The sequence below is a fragment of the Mustela nigripes genome, chromosome 2, assembly GCF_022355385.1.
Source record: "Mustela nigripes isolate SB6536 chromosome 2, MUSNIG.SB6536, whole genome shotgun sequence".
Lineage (NCBI taxonomy): Eukaryota > Metazoa > Chordata > Mammalia > Carnivora > Mustelidae > Mustela > Mustela nigripes.
In genome coordinates, this window is record NC_081558.1 from 138,644,346 (window position 1) to 138,665,109 (window position 20,764).

Consider the following 20,764-nt stretch of genomic DNA (forward strand, 5'->3'; position numbering starts at 1 on the left):
CCAATCCAACAGGTGATTCCCAGTCCTGGCCCCAGAGCCATTTCGGGTTTTCCTCCCCTGCCCTTGCCAGCAGTGGGCACAAGAGTGGCACAGATACATAAGTAAAAGTGTATAAACTACCCCCTTTGTTTGTGCTCAGGGCCCAGACCTTGGGAGATTACTCCCCTCTGAGCTCACCTGCATTGAATAAACCTCTGATCCTCCAAGGTCTCATGAGTGCCACTTGGTTTTTCTGCCAGGATCCAGTTCAGGTTCTGTAACAAGATCAAGAGTCAGATGCTTAACTGACTAAGCCACCCAGGCGCCCCCAGGTAATTTTTTAAAAATTATCATTCCATATAGTTAATATCAAATCTTTAATAAAAGTCTAATACAGTCTCAGTCTTTGTGTTCATGGTATTGTGGGAAATTGAGGGGTGGGCAATGAACCTAAGTGTGGCTTTCATGCATACCTCTCTAGTCATATAAGCAACATATCCATTGAGTTCTCAATGGTCACCAGCATCAAAAGGGGCAGGGGTCCTTGGTAAAGCTACCTCAAGAAAATGTTAAATTTCTCAATCTGCATAAATCCTGGAGCAGGAGCTACCCTTCCCACATCAGTGGTTAGTGGAATGATGTTGAAATATCGAGAGGACACTTTGAGATATCTGGAGGACTCAGAAACACCAGGTAGCTGATAATCTAGGGTATAGAAAAGAAGACTTTGGGGTAGAAAGTAGGGAAAATGAACAGAGCACTGTCTTCGACTTGAAGAATGAGAGAGAACAGAAAGGACATTGAAACAGCAAAGGAAGACTTGGGAACAGAATTGCCCCTGAATAAATTTTATTTTTTCCTACTTATTAACTAAAGCTATTCAAAATCTCTTAATATACAGAACCTTTGTTTTTATTTGAAATAGTAAGTAGGGCCTTAGATAGTGTATCTTTTTAGCTGGATTTTCCCCAATATTATTTGTGTGCCCCCTCACTGGAGATTTATAGGGATTTATGTGTGCTAGCTGATTGCCTTTTGTGGGAGACAGTGTTGTGGTTAAGTGCACAGACTGAGCCAGCTGGCTGAGTAGAATCCCTGCACAATAGCCCAGCTCACCACTTCTTGGCTGGGTGACCTTAGCTACTGGCTTACTCACTCCACATACTTACTCTTTAAAATTGGGCTTAATAATAGTGTCTATCTAATAAAGTTGCTATGAGGATCAAAGGAGTTAATACATGAAAACTATTTAGAATGGTGCTTGGCACATAGTTAGATCTAAGTCTTAGCTGTTACTTATTTTCTATTAAATATAATACTGAGGCACTACATTCCTTGAAGGTACTACTCAATGTGTGTTAGGAATACAACGTACTTCATTTTGACTTCTAAGGTAATATGTGCATAAGATAAAAAAAAATTTCCAACGGTATACTTGCACAGTCCAATATCATAGCCACTAGCCACATGTGAATATGGAAATATTTCCATCATTGCAAAATGTTCTAATAGAGCTGGTAGATGGTTAAACCTTCCTACCTGAATCCCTCTCCCCAGGGGCAATCACTGTTGTAGGTTCCTTGCATAGCTTTTCATGGTACACACACACACACACACACACACACACACACACACACAATTTTTTACACAAATGTTACCATATCATTACATTATCCTGCATCTAAATGTTGTTTGAAAATATACAAATATAGGGGCGCCTGGGTGGCTCAGTGGGTTAAAGCCTCTGCTTTCGGCTCAGGTCATGATCCCAGGGTCCTAGCATGGAGCCCCACATCGGGCTTTCCTGCTCAGCAGGGAGCCTGCTTTCTCCTCTCTCTTCTCTCTCTGCCTGCCTCTCTGCCTACTTGTGATCTCTGTCAAATAAATAAATAAAATCTTAAAAAAAAAACCTTAAAAATACTAATATATGCTACTCGTAATATCCTAAATATATTAACATAGCTTTCTACATTTAATCAGTTAACAGTTCGACAATTTAGAGCACGTGATATTAGGGTTACAAAGCAACGGTGCAAACTTGAAGGCACGATTCAAATACATTAAGCATCTTGTTGTATTTGGGAACAAGTGGAAGTACTACTTCGATCTCCTTTCTGCATTGCAGATGCGGAACCCACACTAAGGCTGGGTTAACTGAGGTCACGAACTAATCATCGCGCCTCCCCACCAGCATCGCTGGGAAGCCTTTAGCCCCCCGCCCCTGCCCCACACAGACGTCCCGCGCGGCGGAAACCCCCTGCATAAATGCTGGGGTGGGGTGGGGTAGGTCACTGTCGCCTGTCTCCGACTCAGTGGGGGGCCCGCTCACAGGCGACGAGGGAACCCATAGCCGCCGTCAGTCCACTCCTGGGGGGCTTGTGGAAACGAGGGCCCGGTTGTCGGTAGGCGCGCTGCGCCCCTACAGCCCGGGGAGCCTGGATCCGCGCGCTCCGCACGAGGAGCGCGGCGCCCCCTGCCGTCCGCCCGAGGAGCGCAGCGCCCCCTGCCGTCCGCCCGAGGAGCTCGCCGCTGGCTCGCGGGAGGCCGGGAACATGGCGCGGCGGCCTGAGGCCACGGCCTCGCCGCCGACGGACCGAGACGCAGCGGCGCCCAACGTGGTGGCTCGGGTCTCGCAGTGGGCCGACGACCACCTGCGTCTCGTCCGGGTACCGGAAACCAGCCGGCCGGGCCGGCGGTGGGCGCGGGGCCGCGTGGAGCGAGCCTGAGGGAGGCGGGCTGCGGGAGGCCGCGCGCAGTGGAACCGCCGGTGCTCGGGCGGGGCCGAGGGTCGCGTCGCCAGGGTCGCGAGGGACGGGCGGCGGTGGGGGGAGTGCGATCCGGTTGGGCTGGCTGCGTGGATGGGCGCGGCGGGCCAAGGAGGCCAGCTCTGCCGAATTACTGCTAGGTCCGTGGTGGGCCCCCAGGGACACCTCAGAGACTGAGACGCAACACAGCTTGGGGCGTCAGCGGCCCCCCGAGAGCATTTGGGGACAGCGAGGCACAGGAGACCAAGGGTAGGGGGTGGGCACGTGGTCCTGGAGGCCTTATGTTTCGAATGAATTGAGAGGGCACTGGAGTTCAACCAAGAGTGGGACATCTTAGGTGACTAGGCGGCACAAGATTGTGGCTAGCCCTCCGGGGATGGTGTGATTGACTTGGGGTGGGATGTAAAGAAAGAGGAATCAAGGGGTGGACCGTGGTCAAAGTTGCTTCTGTGGAGGGCTTGGGAGTCAGTGATTTGTTGGAGAAATCTGGAGGACTCTTTGGACATGTGAACTTGAAGGTGGACGTGTGTGAACCTGAAGATGGTTATGAGAATTGTAAACCTGGTTCTACATGTTATCTAGGCAACCAGGTATAGGAATCTGGCATTGAAGGGAGATCGTAACTGGACATAGAGCTTAAGGAATGAACCACATAAACCTCACGTTAGTGTTTAAAGCTTGGATGGCATCTTGGAACAAGTCAGAAGAGTTGCTGAAATCCTAGAATTGAGACCCGGGACCTGAAGGATTCTCTTAACATTTAGAATTTGGGAAAAGGAGGAGGTCAGCAAAGATTGGAAAGAAACAGTGAAGGAGGAGGAGGAAAATCAGGAAAACCAGGTGTCCTAGAAGTCAAGGGAAGAGAATATTTTCAGAGAGAATGAGTAACTATGTTAAATTCTTCTGAGAAGTTGAGTAGGACCATCAGTTTTGCAAAGGCTCTGCAGTCATGCCCCACAAGGCCTGGACCATGGCTGTTTCCTTCCCAAGGACAGTAGCTCTTCCCCTAGAATATTGTCTCCCACTTAGTAAGTGCTAGATAAGTATGGGTGGCATTAATGAATGATAGATACACACGTGTTAATTGACAAGGCCTGGCTACTTCCAGTGAAGCAGAATTTGGTGCATGGGTTGTTTCAAATTTAAAAAAAAAAAAAATGACTTAAGTAGATTGAGCGAGGGAACAGTGTTTAAACTGGCATATGGAGGGATGCCTGGGTGGCTCAATGAAACATCCGCCTTTGGCTCAGGTCTCGATCTCTGGGATTGAGCCCCGCATTGGGTTCCCTGCTCAGCCGGGATCCTGCTTCCCCCTGTCTCTCTGCCTGCCTCTCTGCCTACTTGTGATCTCTATCAAATAAATAAATAAAATCTCTTAAAAAAATCTTTAAAAAAATTGGCACATGGATACATTATTCCAAATATCCCAATCACAGGGTGTATCTTTGTGTGTATTTCCTTTTTTCCCCTACAAATGGGAAATCCACAGAACAAATAAAAGGTATTATGTGATGGTAGTTACAACGTTTTCACTGCTTTGTTTTATGTTTGCCTGATGTTTAGAGCAAGATCAGAGTTGGATCTAAGTGCCTTTACTTCAACACTTGGAGCAATCTTAGCATCTTCATTTCTTTGGGTATATTTTCAGCTTCATTTCTTACATACCTAGTTGTATTTCTTGAAGGAAAACATGTTAGATTATCATGCTTGTTGCGGGGGTCTCAGGTTCTTATTTTTTAATTAAACTTTTTTAGGTCTATTTCAGTGTTGTTGTTGTTGGGGGTTTTTTAAAGGGTTTTATTTACTAATCTGCTTGACGGAGAGCAAGCACAAGCAGGAGGAGTGGCAGGCAGAGAGACAGGGAGAAGAGGGGTCCCTGCTGAGCAGAGATTCCTGTGGGGCTTCATCCCAGATCGGGACCTGAGCTGCAGGCAGATGCTTAACAGAGCTACCTAGGTTTCCCAGTCTATTTCTAATGAAGCACTTTAAAAACATTGATAAGTTCTTCCCAACTGTTCTCCCATATATACATCTAAAGCATTATATTTTAAGCTTTGGATAGTAAAGTTTTCTACCAAACATTTACATTCCCACTGTAGACTCGGGGTTATGCAAGTTACTGTGGACATTGTTCAAGAAGTATTAGACTAATTCATGCATTTAAGGAATTCATGGTTAAAAGGAACAGTCAATAGAGAACAACACAATATTATATATATAATTACTGTGCCTGCCAGACTGTTTGGGGAAAAAGCAGGAAGATTAATGCGTAGGTGGGCAGTTAAAGTTTGTTGGGAGAAATGGGCCGTTAGTTGAAGGATGTGCCTTATTTGGACAATTAATAGAGAGGCCAGTCTTTTTTGTCCCCTTCCAATGAGTTCTTTTACTATTATGAATAACAACTAATGAGAATTAATCATTTAATCTCTTTCTGAAGAACATCAGCACCGTAATGGCTGTAGCTGGAACATTGTTACTTCTAAGAAGTGTTCGGATGGTAAGTTAAAAAATGAAGAAGGCACTATGATAAGCAAGAGACAGTTAATTTTTTTCTCACTTGCAGACCATTTTTCTCTCAAGCAGTGTATCATTTTGTTATCCATATTAGAAGTCTTAAATATGATTTAGAACAACAAACCTATTTTAAGATCTTGGTTTAAAAGCAACACATCCGCAGGATTTTATGGAAAGTGATTGTCCGGTCTCTATTTCCATAATCACTTTTCTTCACGCTTAAAAAGGAATCTGTAAAGGATTTAGTTGGCTAGAATGCTGTAATCACTAAATTTGCATTTCAGATATTGTGGCATGTCTCAAAACTGTTTTGTATAGTGGTTTTAGATTATAGTCAAATTATGTCCTTTAGCACTGAATAATTTATACTTTCTCCAATTTGTAGCAATCTGTAAGATCTGTTTAATGAACAGAGCGAGAAGTGGGATGTACAAAAATAATTTATATTTTCAGTTAGCATATTTTTCGGCCTCTCAGTAATGTTTTAATAATAGATATTATGAATCCTTTTGACAATTCAGGCTTTGTTAAGTTTTTTTAATGTAACTGATTCTTGTCACTGAGTGTAATTGTAGTATCATGTTACAGTCTGGAATGAGTTTATTGCTTCTGTGTGTATTAATATCTTACATTTATTATCTCTGTATTGTTTTATATTATCATTGACTACATAGCTTTACTGTACTATAGTACATCTTTTCCAACTCCTGCCTTTTCCCTCTGACTCCAAAGTCAGACTTTTATCCCCCCATTTTTTATTAAGTGTCTTGAACTCATTTTTAACCTTATATCTAATAATCTAATAGGTTTTTTTTCTTTTAACACCTCCATGATTTTGTAAGTCATTCACATTTAGCTTATATTTTTAGAGTGGAACTTTTGAAGCTTTAGCTCTTTTCATTTCACTTTTTTCTTTATCTTACAGTCTGTGTTCCATGACATATGTATTTTGAAGGTTTCAAAATTGTCAAAATACTAAATGATCTGATTAAAAATTTAGGTAAAAATAAAGGGCGCTTGGGTGGCTCAGCCGGTTAAGCGTCTGTCTTCAGTTCAGGTCATGATCCCAGGATCCTGGAATTGAGCCTTGTAGTGGCTCCCTGCTCAGTGAGGAGTCTGCTTCTCCCTCTGCCCCTCAACCCACTTATGTTCTTTCTGACTAGCTCTCTCTCTTAAATAAACAAATAAAATCTTAAAAAAAGAATTTGGTAAAAATAATGCTGAGGGATTACTTCTCTTGGTAGCCCTTAAAAATGACATAAATCAATTATAGATTGTTCTAAGTTATACAATATTAGGTATGTTATTGATTTATGCAAATTACTTATTTATTAATAGTAATTTATATTAGTATGTTATGAAGTTATTCATCTTAAACCATAGTTCTGGTGTCTTTTTTTCTTAAGTTTTATGAGTTTTGAAAAGAATGAATAGTGGTGAGATGAGCAAGCTAAGGAGGTAGAAAAAGAACATTTTGGAACATTAGGAACATATTAAAAAAAAAATTTTATTATGTAACAGTTGGAGAACTTAGGCTACAAGTATGAGAAACCCCATGTAGCAGTAGTTTAACCAAGTTAAAAGGCTTTTTTTCCCTCATGTCGAAAGACTTCTGGAGGTAGGATGCTGCTGGCATTGGTCTCTGGGTCAATGACAGAGAGTTTAGGTCTGTATGATTCTCTGTGCCTTTCCTCATGGCGCAGAATGGCTGCTGTAACTCCACATAGCATATGCACGTTCAAAGCAGGAGAAGAGGGAAAAGGAAGGTGCCAGCCACATATATTCCTTTTTATCAAGAAAACGAAAGTTTTACCAAAAGCCTTCAGTAGACTTTTTTTTTTTTTAAGATTTTATTTATTTATTTGACAGAGAGAAATCACAAGTAGATGGAGAGGCAGGCAGAGAGAGAGAGGGAAGCAGGCTCCCTGCTGAGCAGAGAGCCCGATGCGGGACTCGATCCCAGGACCCTGAGATCATGACCTGAGCTGAAGGCAGCGGCTTAACCCACTGAGCCACTCAGGCGCCCCGCCTTCAGTAGACTTTTGCTTACATCCTTTTATCATATGGTCACCTCTAGGTTTCGGAAAGGAGGTTGGGAAAGCGGCCGTTTAGGTTTTCCATCCCTTACAGTACATGATGACAAAAGAAAGAGGCTTGGGAATAGATAATGTGTTAAACCAAAGGCCTGCCACAAAGGGAACCTAATAGCTCCCCTTCAGCTTTCTTTTTGTATTTCCTCCTGTTTTTCCTCCTCCTGAGTTTACCAACCTCTCATATTCTTTCAGCTACTGGTAGACAAGTCCAAATTTCATATTTAAAAAATAAAAAATGATGATTCAGTTCAGTACTGTGCTAAACACTTGAGATACATAATTTCATTTAATACTTAAAATAATCATATGAAACAGGTATTTTTAAAAAATTATTTGTTTGTTTATTTATTTAGAGAGAGAGGAGAGGTGGGGGGGCAGGGGAGAGAGAGAATCTCAAGCAGACTCCCCACTGAGCACAGAGCCTGACATGGAGCTTGATGCCATGACCCTGAGATCATGACCTGAGCCAAAATCAAGAGCCAACGAAGCTGTACAGGTGCCCTGAAAGAGGTGTTCTTACACCTAATTTTTATGGATGGAGGAGGTGGATACTTGAAGAGGTTAAGTAATTTTCATCCAGCTAGTATGTGGCAGAACTGGATTCCAAATTTCATCTTCCTGAATTTGAAACACTTACTATTTTCTCTTCATAGTGCTTCCAGCTTTTGTCTCTTTGCCTTTAGGACACTTCCTTCTCCATCTGAGGCTTAGGGACAGTGTTCTCGTTAGCGGCATCATCTTTCTGCCTCTTCTAGAGAGCAGGATGTTTTTCACAAGTTTAGAATTCACTTGCTTTACAGATATCTCCCTCAGATCTTCTTACTCATTTTTGACCCTTTAGCATTTAGGACTTTATTTACTTATTTGAAAGAGAGTGAATGGGGGGAAGGGTAAAAGGGGTGGGAGAAAGAGAATCTTTAGCAGGCTCCATGCCCAGCGTGGAGCCTGACTCAAGGCTTGATCTCATGACCCTGAGATCATGACTGAAGCTGAAATCAGATGCTTAACCAACTGAACCCTCCAGGCAGCCGAACCCTTTAGCACTTATACTTTATTCTTTTTTTTTTTCTTTAAGACTTTATTTATTTATTTGACAGAGAAAGAGAGCACAAGAAGGGGTGGTGGCAAGCAGAGGGAAGGGAGAAGCAGGCTCCTCTCCAAGCAGAGAGCCTGATGTGGGGCTGGATCCCAGGCCCCTGGGATCATGACCTGAGCTGAAGGCAGATGCCCAACTGACTGAGCCACCCCGGGACCCACTTATACATTGCTTATCTTAAACCTACTTATATATTGCTCTGCAGTTGTATTCTGTTTTTATGTATATTGTTAGTACCTGTTATGTCATAGAAACATAGCACTGAACTATCTGCTGTTGAGAGATTATTGGATGCAGAAAAGGTGAAAGCAATGGGATCTGCCTTTAAAGGTTCCTTACATAGATGGTGAATTCCTTGAGAGCAGGATCATGGGTTCTATTTCAGTTTCTTCCCCTAGCTCCTTAATAATTTCTAAAACTCCAGGGGGGGTCTGGGTGGCTCAGTGGGTTAAAGCCTCTGCCTTCAGCTCGGATCATGATCCCAGGGTTCTGGGATCCAGCCCTGCATCCGGGCTCTGCTCAGCAGGGAGCCTGCTTCCTCCTCTCTCTCTGCCTGCCTCTCTGCCTACTTGCAATCTCTATCTGTCAAAGAAATAAATAAAATCTTAAAAAAAAATAATTTCTTAAACTCAAGCACCAAGGCACTCTTAGATCTTTTTATGTATATCCTCAATGAAAATGCCTAAAATTAAAAAGGGATAGATATTTAGTAATTGGATATATCTCTGATGACCCTCTCTACTTCTAAGTCTTCCTCCCCTGTGTGAGATATTCTTGGTTTTCTCATGTGATATGGTTTCCAGGCCCTTTATCATCTTTCTCGTCTTCTAGTTTTGTTCTAGTTTGTTGTTGAAGTCTTTTATGAGATGTGGTACACAGGAGAGCACAGTATATCCCATGAGGGCCTGATCTAGAACAATCACTTCCTTATTTCTTGTTTGGGATCCTGTTCCTTACAATGTTGCTTGGTGTTTGAATTTGGTGGGGAGCAGTGAGGAGTGGAGAGGAGAGGGAGTTTGTACTTTTTTTTGGTCACACTTTCATTTCATTTTGAGTTCACAATGAACTAAAAGTTCTTTATCTTTTTCATATATCCTACAGTTAGTTTATTCTCTTCTATCCTACATTAGTTTTGGGGAGTACAGGGGAAGATTTTTACATTTTATCCCATCATCCTAGTTGTCAGGATCTTTTAAAATACTAACTCTCATTTTTAGTGTTCATAGTTTTTTTTTCCCCAAAAGATTTTATTTTTAAATAATCTCTGTACCCAGTGGGGGCCTTGAACCCACAACCCCAAGGTCAAAAGTTGCATGCTCCACCAACAGAGCCAGCCAGATGCTCCCCCAACACTTCGATTAAATCATAAGTAAAATATTAATATAAAATTAAGGACAGGGGCGCCTGGGTGGCTCAGTGGGTTAAGCCGCTGACTTCGGCTCAGGTCATGATATCGGGGTCCTGGGATCGAGTCCCTCATCGGGCTCTCTGCTCAGCGGGGAGCCTGCTTCCCTCTCTCTCTCTCTGCCTGCCTCTCTGACTACTTGTGATTTCTCTCTGTCAAATAAATAAATAAAATCTTTAAAAAAAAAAAATAAATAAAATTAAGGACAAAATTAAAAATTTTCAGTGGTTATATCCTTGTTAAATATTTAGAAGATAATTTGACATAATTTAAAATGAAAATAATAATAAAATTTTTTTTTTTTTATAAATCAACAGACATCAAAATTTACAAGTTCTTCAGATATTCCAGTAGAATTTATACGGAAGAATGTTAAACTACGTGGACGATTACGCCGAATAACTGAGAATGGCTTAGAAATTGAGCATATTCCTATTACTTTACCTATCATATCTTCCTGGAAAAGTAAGTAGAGTGCAAGAATAATACAACTATTTTAGTATTTGTTAATTAAAAGTCATTTGTAAAATAGCAAAAAATGTCATTTTAAGTTTTAGTAACTTTGTGAAGGAAAGTACAAACTCTTGGCTTTAAATACAAGGAACTATTTATTTTGGCTTCAGATTCCCCCCTCCTTTTTTTTATTCAACCATTCAGGATTTCATTCAGGCGTTTATGCATTCTTTCCACAAATAATTGAGCATCTGTTATGTTGTTGTAATTACATTGTCATAATTTAAATCTCTTCTCTCTGGAATAGTGATGCCTTTTCAGGACTCAGGCAGCAAAGCACCACCTGGGTTTGTCCAGGTTGTACACTGCACAGTTTTGGGGATGCTATTAAGTAGAACCTGCTTCCAGAGGTCATGCTGAGATAGCACTGTAAATTGCCATATATGCATTTGTTAATATTGGCTTCTCCATCCTGTTCTGGAGCTTACTGAAATGGGTTTTTTACATTATTTCGTATGTTACATGCTTCTGTTGCTTTAAAGAAAAAGATAAAAAAAAGATTAAAAAAATAAACGAAAAAGATATAAATAGATCTACATTTAGAGAGTCTGGGTGTTTGTAAAGAAACATAATATATTTAGTTGTTTTGCGGGGGCATGTGGCTTTGAAATTTGCTTTTGCAACATGGTTTTAAAGCTAGACAATTTTCTATCTAACCTTTTTAGAAGAGCCCTGTGGTGTCCTGCTGGTTAAATTGGCAGGAGTAGAACTCACTGAAACTGGGAAGGTGTGGTTACAAAAAGAGTTAAAACCTTCCCAGTTGCTATGGTTTCAACTTCTTGGAAAGGAGAATTCAGTGCTCTTTTGTTATCTTCTAGTGAATAAGGTAAGTAGTGTGAAGAAATCACGAACAGTATGTTATTCTTTTTATTTGTTCAGAACCATCATTAATTAGAATCTTGAATCTACAATGGGACTGAATTTTTGTCTTTCTTAACTGCTACTCATAGCAATCATGTATAGTGAACCAGGTGTTTACTATATATGTTTTGTTATTAAATATTATTTATATGTTTATTATAGAAAAATGGAAAATTAAGAACATGAAAGAAACCTAAAATTATTAATGACTTTGGACATTGCTCAATTGAGGATTATCTTTACACATTTACTTATACATGAGTATAGTGTATTGCCCTTGTTATTAGAAACTGCTTGTTGAGTGAGCCCTGTCAGCTGGAAACTACTAAGAGCAGAGGTGTTTTCTGAAGTAAATAGTGTTCAGTCTCTGAACTGTAAAGTCGAGAATATTTAAGTACTGTTTATGATCAGTAATCAGTCAACTAAAGACTTTACCTCCGAGTTTTCCTACCATTATGACTGACCAGGCTCCCTGCTCAGCGGGAAGTCTGCTTCTCCTTCTCCCACTCCCCCTGCTTGTGTTTCCTCTCTTGCTCTCTCTGTCTCTGTCAAATTAATAAATAAAATCTTAAAAATAAATAAATAAAGTCCCTTATTATATAACAAACAAAAATAATCTGAAGAAAAAAATAACCTCACATTAAAGGGATTAAAATTGTAACCATTTTGAATTCTTAGAGCTTTTTGAACTGTTGATAGAAAGCCTGATGAAACCCATTAATTTCTGTATGTCCAGGTCATATGCAGTTCTTTCAAAATAAGAATTATCCAACACTGATTGGTTGAAGTGTCTTAGAGTTAAAAGTAAGCTGGTAGGGGTTCGTGGCTGGCTCAGTCAATGGAGCATACAACTCTTAATCTCAGAGTTGTGAGTTCAGGCCCCACGTTGGATATAGATATTACTTACAAATAAAATCTTAAAAAAAAAAAAAGTAGGGGTGCCTGGGTGGCTCAGTGGATTAAGCCTGTCTTTGGCTCCGGTCATAATCTCAGGGTCCTGGGATCGAGCCCCACATCGGGCTTTCTGCTCAGCAGGGAGCCTGCTTCCCCCTCTCTCTCTCTGCCTACTTGTGATCTCTGTAAAATAAATAAATAAATAAAATATTAAAAAAATATATAAATAAAAAGTAAACTGGTAATACAAAATATATAAAGATGCCAGAGGCCTTACAAAAATATTATCTTCTCCAGGCACCTGGTGGGCTCAGTTGGTGGAGCATGTGACTCTTTTTTTTTTTTTTTAAAGATTCAATACTTTTTAAAAAGATTTTATTTATTTTTTTGACAGAGATCACAAGTAGGCAGAGAGGCAAGCAGAGAGAGGGGGGGGGGAGCAGACACCACACTGAGCAGAGAGCCCAATGCGGGGCTCAGTCCCATGCCCCTGAGATCATGACCTGAGCCGAAGGCAGAGGCTTTAACCCACTGAGCCACCCAGGCACCCTGAGCATGTGACTCTTGATCTTGGGATCATGAATTAGATCACCATGCTGGGTATACAGATACTTAAAAATAAAAAAAAAGTGTTGGGAGCTTGGGTGGCTTAGTAGCTTAAGTGTCTGACTCCTGATTTCTGCTCAGGTCATGAGCTCAGGGTCATGAGATCAAGGCAGGCATTGGGTTATGCACTCAGTGGGGAGTCTACTTGATATTCTTGCTTCCCTCCGTCTCTCCCCCCGCTGGCCCTTGTGATACAAGCTCTCTCTCAAAAAAATAAATAAAATCGGGCACCTGGGTGGCTCAGTGGGTTGGGCCGCTGCCTTCGACTCAGGTCATGATCACAGGGTCCTGGGATCGAGTCCCGCATCGGGCTCTCTGCTTGGCAGGGAGCCTGCTTCCCTCTCTCTCTCTGCCTGCCTCTCTGCCTACTTGTGATCTCTGTCTGTCAAATAAATAAATAAAATCTTTAAAAATAAATAAATAAATAAATAAAATCTTTTGCAAAATTTTTTTGAAAGATTCTGCTTATTTGAGAGAGCGAGCACATACATATGGAAGGGGGAGGGGCAGAGAGAGACTCAGACTCCCGGCTGAGCTGGGAGCCTGACAGGAGGCTTGATCACAGGACCCTGAGATCATGACCTGAGCCTAAGGCAGATGCTTAACTGACCCAGGTGCCCCATAAATAAAATCTTTAAAAATAAATAAGTAAATAAATTATAAAAAATAAAAAATATAATTTTTTTTTAACTAAGAAAACATTATCTTTGCTTTTAAATTGAGAAGTATATTTTATTTATCCTCAAAACCACCCTATGGAGTCATTGTTTTTACTCCCATTTACAGATAGGACTCACGGTAACCAAGTGGAAGAGCCTTTGTTCCTTACGAAAGTCCTAAAAATGTCTCTTACTTGAAACCTGGAGTTTTTGCATTTTTAGAATTTAATTGTGAAGTACTTGACTAAGAAAGCTATTAAATTATTAATGTTAAAATTAATCTCATTAGGTTAAAATCCCACAAGGGCTATATAAATAACTAAGCAGGATCTCCTTTTTTTTTTTTTTTTTTTTAAGATTAAAAAAAAATTAAGTAATCTCTACATCCAGCATAGGGCTCAAACCCACAACTCCAAGATCAAGAGTCTTAGGTCTACTGACTGAGCCTCCCCAGCAGGGTCTCCTTTATGCTGTAAATTAATAGGAAAAAAATCCCATTTATCCAGTTTCATTTATTTATTTATTTATTAAAAAACGATTTTATTTATTTATTTGACAGACAGAGATCACAAGCAGGCAGAGAGGCAAGGAAGCAGGTCCCCGCTGAGCAGAGAGCCCGATGAGGGGCTTGATCCCAGAACCCTGGGACCATGACCTGAGCCGAAGGCAGAGGCTTAACCCACTGAGCCACCCAGGAGCCCCTTATCCAATTTCATTTAGAAGTGAGGTTTTCCTTGAAGGAAATTTCCTAAAGGATGAAGATGCAAGGTCCAGGCCTATTTTTCATGTAAAAATTATTTTGTGGGAAATCTTTTAAAAATGTATTTGGGGCATCTGGGTGGCTCAGTGGGTTAAAACCTCTGCCTTCAGCTCAGGTCATGATCCCAGGGTTCTGGGATCGAGCCCCACATCCGGCTCTCTGCTCAGAAAAGAGCCTGCTTCCCTTCCTCTCTCTGCCTGCTCTCTGTCTAATTGTGATCTCTGTCTGTCAAATAAATAAATAAATAAAATATTTAAGAAAATAAAAAATGTATTTACATGCCAAAAAATGTATTTACACACTGGAATTCTGAAACCTAATCTAACAGTTCAGTGATGATTCAGTTCAATTTGCATTTGTGTGCCTTTAGTTTCTTTTGTTATGGCCTTCTGTTGTTTTGCTTATTTTGTGTGCTTATTTCCCCCAAACAGCAAACAAACCAAAACCAGCTTTTTATACTTTATTACTTTTACATCTCTTTGGGTTAGAAGACCAGTGAGTTTGTGGGGAACTGTATGTTACAGAAGAGGCAATTAAGATGTGCCCAGGTGACTCAGTCAGTTAAGCGGCTGTCTTCTGCTCAGGTTATGATCTCAGGGGCCTGGGATCCAGTCCGGGTTTAGGCTCCTGGCTCCCTGGCTCCCTGCTCCCTGCTCCGTGGGAAGTCTGCTTCTCCCTTTGTCCCTCCCCTTGCTCGTGTGCTCCTGCACTCTCTCTCTCTCTCAAATAAATAAATAAATTTTTAAAAATAAATAAATAAAAGAGGCAATTGACTTTGAACAAGGATCTCTCCTAATAATGGAAATTCTTGGATTTAGTATTAGCTGTTTTAAGTTCTTAGAGAGCCCTTTGCTTTATGTTTTTTGGCTTTGGAGGCTAAGTTGCTAAATGACTGTTTTGTTTTTGTTTTTGTTTTAATATTATATTTATCTGTTCATTTTAGAGAAAGAGAGAGAGAACATGTGAAGGGAAGGGAGAGGCAGAGGGTGTGGGAGAGAGAGAATCTCACAGACTGCACTGAGCACAAAGCCCGATGCAGGGCTAGATATTAAGACCCTGAGATCATGACCTGAGCCAAAATCAAGAGCTGGGTGCTTAACCCACTGAGCCATCCAGGTGCCCCTCTGAATGATGATTAAATTAGTTAATTAATTAATTGGTTTATTTATTTATTTTTTAAAAAGATTTTATGTATGTGTGTGAGAGAGAGAGAGAGCGTGAGAGAGATAGCACAAGGGGTGGGGGGAGAGGTAGAGGGAGAAGCAGACTCCTCACCGAGCGGGGAGCCCGATGTGGGGCTCCATCCCAGAACTCTGGGATCACCACCTGAGCCAAAGGCAGACACTTAACTGACAGAGCCACCCAGGAGCCCCTGGATGATTATTTAATTTAAATAAATAAGTAAATGTCAAAGTGAAGATGTTATAGGTATATAGCAATTTTCTTTAGTAATTGGTCTGTGTTATTTTTTATTCAAGGGTAGGTATTTTAGTGTGAGTCTGAATGAAGAAATTTTGAGAAGAGGCCTTGGCAAAACTGTTCTTGTTAAAGGGCTAGACTATGATTCTAAAATCTATTGGACAATTCACAGAAACTTACTTAAAGCTGAATTAACAGCCGTAAAAAAAAGAGAAGGAATATGGAAGGAAGAATCTGAAGAAAGTTATTTGGAAAAATTCAAAGGCTCCTGGAGAGAAATATGGAAAAAAGACAGTTATTTAAAAAAAATTGGAGCAGATTTCAATTTGAAAAAAGAAAGTTATTATGAGAAATTTAGAAGGACTTATGAAACATGGAAAGACAACATAAATAACTACTCTTTTATATTGAAGTTCAGAGAACTTATGAATCGCATACACTTTCGTAGAAAAGGGTGAACTATTCCAAGGGGTCTGGAGGTGACCCACTCAGAAAACAGTAAAATATGTAAATATGTAGATGTTTTCATTGAGTTGAAATGGAAATTTCTCTGAATGATCTAAGTTGCACTCTGATGGTGTTTAAATATTTAAGAGATGGTTGTTCTAAATGTAATAGAATAATTTAAGCAAGTTGTAATTAATGTAATATGCTTTTAAGAAAAATGAAATACTCTATAAAGTCACCAGGATAAAGGATGTATACCTGTAGTGCTAATATTTGAAGAGAGAGTTTAACTGTTGGACACTGTTATTTTAGTTATTTTCAGTATCCATATTTAATTTTTGTTGAAAGAGAATATTTGTTGACTTTTCCAGTTTTGATTGATTTTGATCAATCAAATTTTGATTATTTGTAATAAACTAACTCTTTATACATCATGCCTGCGGCTACTTTTTTTCCTTAACTGCTTTTTAACTACCTGTGAATGTGGGGCAAAGCTACACGAGAAGGTCACCTAACCCATTTTTAGTAATAAGGAATGGCTAATTTCTACTTCTTGTTAGATGAAGGGGAATAACCTTCTGGACAGAATCGTGAGGATAATTATAAGGACGAAAAGCAATGTGCTGAGGATAGCAGCCCCCAAGATAGAAAGAATAGGAATGCTTAGGACATTGTTGAGCCCCTAAAGCAGCCGATCTTTGAAGTATCTTGAATCCCAGTTCTTCATGTAACATGGTAAATTTCTTTGTTTTTAAAGCCAGTTTGAATTGGTCTGAGGATCTGATATATACATATACTTGCTGCTAAAATCATCCTAACATTACAGGCTATTTTTATAACACCAGTGATAATCCACAAACATCCGCCATGTCTATAGAAGGTTCTCTTAATGATCTGTGATGCTGACAATGTCAGAGGTACCACATAGTCCGAAGAGTTGACATCTGTTAGAATCAGTCATACAGCACGAGAAGCTTATTGCCACTCCTGGACTGCTGGTGAAAACATAAAGTAAATTTCCCAACATTTCCTAATTAAACAACATTTACTTTTAGTAAGGCCTCAAATCTGCCACAGATTTTTGTTCTTGTGATTTTATTTCATTGCCTTTGGGGTAGGACAGGATGTTATATCCTAGCTTTTATTCCCTGGGTCTCGTGCCTCAATAGCTTTTTTTGTTTTAAGGGGATGTTCTATTTCTCTCAACAGAGAATTTAACAGAGTACATTTAAAACTAGGTGTGTGGCAAGCTCATGGGCCTGCTGCTTTTCTGGTTTACCTCCCAATGATGTCAGATCTCATCACAGTTATCACGGTCATCAGTTCTGATGACGTCTGCCAACGCAGTCCCTGCAGCATTGTCTTTCCAGATAAGCTATGTGAAAGTGAAGCTGGTACAGGTCTTTTTGTGGACTATATGAAATGACTTGTTCTAACCTTTGCCTTGATTATAGTCAGTAGGGAAACCATGATTTTAGGGACAAAATAGACAAGAAGAAAAAGAGACCAGTGGGACTCCTGTTGTGTGCAGTCACCATTTTCTGAATGTCCTTGTCCTCCACTTAGGTAGTAGCAGTATTAACACGTACTTGAAGGCTAGGAGGAATTACATTGGCCAGCAGCTTTCTTCGGGGTCGGCAAGGTCTGCTTTTCTGCCTTTTGTCTCTGGTCTTTCTTGTAGATAGCTTGTTTGATCGTCCAAGGACAAGGTGAGCTATACAGTTATAGAGGCAAGATCTTTTTTATATGAGACAGTTATAATGGGGTCATCTGAAAAAAATGGAAAAGTCCTAAATTTAGGCAGAATTTCTGACCAAAGCTCAGGGTTTTTTTGCCTTTCTCAAATAAAGGATTTACGTCTTGATTTCCTATCTTCAAAACAACGGGGTCTATGGCTGCCTTTTTCCCTTGGCCTTCTTTCCTTTCAGTATCCTGGGTATCTAGATCTGTTTATTTTTTAAAAAATATATTTCTATCAAATAAATTTAGTTCTTACTGTTTTTTCTAAATTATTGGATTTCTTATGGCCCCTTTCAATCTATATTCTTTTAGTCTCACATTTCCTTTTTTGGGTTTTATTTATTTGTTATTTTCTAGTCATACTTCTTATTATGAAATGTTGAAAGCAACATTAGCTTTATTATAATTAATGGTGGACAAAACTTGGGAGAAGAATGAAAACTATTCCCATGCATACGTGACTCAGCACTGTCATTATTTGGCAGCTAAAAGCATATTCCCACAACACTTAGAAAACATACAACTGAAGTCTCCTTACATTTTGCTTACATTTCCCTTTTTTGTTTTGACATTTGTTAGTTCCATTCATGAGACAGGTGTCCAAATGCTGGTTCTTCTCCAGCACATTTGGTCATGGTTATTTTTTGAGGGCTCTGTAGGGGCTCCCTATCATAGTCCCCTGGCGTGAGAGATTCTTACCTCTTTCTCTCCCTACCTGCTTAACTCCCAAGGCTGTTTAGTCCACAGCCTTTTACTCTTGGATCCCCACCACCTGGGATGGGAAGGACACATAAGTTTAATTGTGGAATGCGACGGGGCTTAATCACTCCACTCATGGGTATGTGTTGTGGGGAGTATTACGAGTTGACTTCAGTCCTGCCACTTTCCATGGTGTCGATTCAAGTTACAGGAAACTCGTGCATTTTTTTTTTAATGATTTTATTCATTTGAGAGGGAGAACTCATGGGTGTGCATGAGTTGGGGGAGGGGTAGAGGGAGAGGCTGACTCTCTGCTGAGTGGGGGGCCTGATGCTAACATGGGGCTCAATTCCAGGACCCTGAGATGATGACCTGGGCCTCAGCCACTCAATTGCCTGAGCCACCTAGGCACCCTGGAAACTCATGTATCCTCAGACTAAGTGGTGGGAATGGAGGTGATTCTCCAGGCAGTCTTTCTTGCTTCCCTCTTTTGATCATGCTTCTTTCTCCTTGTCTCAGGTAAATGAAGTGCTAGAAGGCTCTGTAGCTTAGCAAACATCAGAAAAGAGATAATCACTATTTCCTAACTTAGTGGAAACAGGATATATGGCATTCTCAGTCTTATGGAAAAGGGAGTGAAGTGCTAATGTTAAATCTTCCTCCCCTGTGTGAACAGAAGGAAAGGATGGTTGCTACTCCACAAATTCTAACTGGTGAACTCTTCCTTATTCCAAGACCTCTTATTCCTTTGGGTCCTGAAACCTAAATCAGCTTGGTCTTTCTCACCACTGGGAAAGCCTGGGGAATCTGCTGCCAGAAATGCCGTTGTAAAAAAAGTTGACTCAAAGAGAAATCAGGGCCACTGATCTCAATAGTTCTGCTCTTTCTTGATAATTTTCAAAAGCAAATGAAAAAAAAATTTTTTCTTACTACTTACAGCCCATTAACAAGTCCTTGAAACAGGCAGAGTGACATTCTTCTAGGAAATCAGCTGCCTTGACGTTAATACCTTGCTAAGGGCAAAAGGCAATCTTGGTTTAACATTATCCTGACTTCCAGGATGTTGTAAGTCTTATTTAACATATAAAAATTCCTTTGGGGTCGCCTGGGTGGCTCAGTGGGTTAAGCCTCTTCCTTCGGCTTAGGTCATGATCTCGGGGTCCTGGGATGGAGCCCTGCATCGGGCTCTCTGCGCAGCAGGGAGCCTGCTTCCCTTCCTCTCTCCCTGCCTCTCTGCCTGCTTGTGATCTCTCTCTGTCAAATAAATAAATAAATAAAAATCTTAAAAAAAAAAAATTCCTTTGGAAACTTTATCTCTACCCCGCCAAGATATATGTTGGCAATCATCTCCTAAGCATATAGTCCACTGATACACATCTGAAGGATCTCATGACTAAGGTTTTACTGGACAGTAATAAATGCCCTTTTCCTAACAATGGCTAGCCCCTTCATGGTCCTGGAAACCTTTCAAAATTCCCTATAGATTTAAAATGTCCCTATCCCCGCTCCAAACTTGAAAATATATAATCACCACCCCTCACTGCCTCAGTGCTGCTTTTTCTGCCCACGGTCCTATCCCCATGCTTTAATAAAACCACCTTTTTGCATTGAAGACATCTCAAGAATTCTTTCTTGACCGTTTGCTCCAAACCCCAACATTACCTCATCATCTCTTATTTATTCCTGCTCTCTTAGGTAACTGAGAATAGTAAAGATCCCAGTCAGTACCTCATTCTGGCCTGGTACATTTGCAAAACCTGCTTAGGAGAATTAACTACATCTGAGGCAAGCAGATAATGTGCTAAGAATTTTATCTTCTGGATTTCTCCAGCATCATTTGGTTACTCATCAAGGTAAAGTTTGCAGGGGGAAAGAAAAATAATTTTCCCTCTACTCTTCTAGGTTCTTGGCTGATACACATGTAACAAGACAGACTAACAGAAGAAAAACAAAAGAGAAGTTTATTAACATGTATACCTCCTATATACCTGGGAGATACCAAGGAAAACTGAGTAGCTCCCGAATTGGCCATCCCCTTAAGTAACATCTCCAGGTAAAGGCTAGAAGATGTTGGGGGATGGGGAGGCCAGTTATGAGAAGTTACCCTGAAAGGCACAGTAAACAAGGGTAAGGTGGTTTTTGAGAGAGAGAGAGAGAGAGAGAGACATCTTTACAAATGGAGATTTCCCTTATAAATGTAAATTGTTCTTACAAAAGAGTAACTTTTACCTGGTTTTTAAAACTTCTCCGATCTCTGCCGTTTCTTACAAATAACCAGCTTAAGGGGTGCTTGGGTGGCTCTGTCAGTTAAGCA

General features: G+C 40.5%; 1 protein-coding gene across 4 annotated transcripts; it reads left to right on the forward strand.

The window, feature by feature from the left end:
- Positions 1–2,507: 2,507 nt before the first annotated feature.
- C2H3orf33 (chromosome 2 C3orf33 homolog) lies at positions 2,508–20,379 on the forward strand. Of its 4 annotated transcripts, XM_059391700.1 has the most exons (6): positions 2,561–2,645; positions 4,308–4,380; positions 5,182–5,241; positions 10,170–10,317; positions 11,031–11,191; positions 15,624–16,440. In XM_059391700.1, exons 3-6 carry the CDS (start codon positions 5,197–5,199, stop codon positions 16,020–16,022), a joined length of 753 nt encoding a protein of 250 aa, XP_059247683.1. In that variant the 5' UTR covers positions 2,561–2,645; positions 4,308–4,380; positions 5,182–5,196; the 3' UTR covers positions 16,023–16,440. The 4 variants fall into 4 exon arrangements, with proteins under 4 accessions (XP_059247684.1, XP_059247680.1, XP_059247681.1 ...); XM_059391701.1 differs by lacking the exons at positions 4,308–4,380; positions 15,624–16,440 and adding an exon at positions 20,353–20,379 and having other exon boundaries at positions 2,508–2,645; XM_059391697.1 differs by lacking the exon at positions 4,308–4,380 and having other exon boundaries at positions 2,508–2,645.
- The last annotated feature ends 385 nt before the right edge of the window (positions 20,380–20,764 follow it).

Excerpts from the sequence above, each read along its gene's own strand:
- C2H3orf33 (XM_059391697.1), top strand. The coding sequence starts at position 2,532 with ATGGCGCGGCGGCCTGAGGCCACGGCCTCGCCGCCGACGGACCGAGAC. Across the intron at positions 2,646-5,181 it reads ACCACCTGCGTCTCGTCCGG|AACATCAGCACCGTAATGGC; the intron begins GTACCGGAAACC and ends CTCTTTCTGAAG. Across the intron at positions 11,192-15,623 it reads GTTATCTTCTAGTGAATAAG|GGTAGGTATTTTAGTGTGAG; the intron begins GTAAGTAGTGTG and ends TTTTTATTCAAG.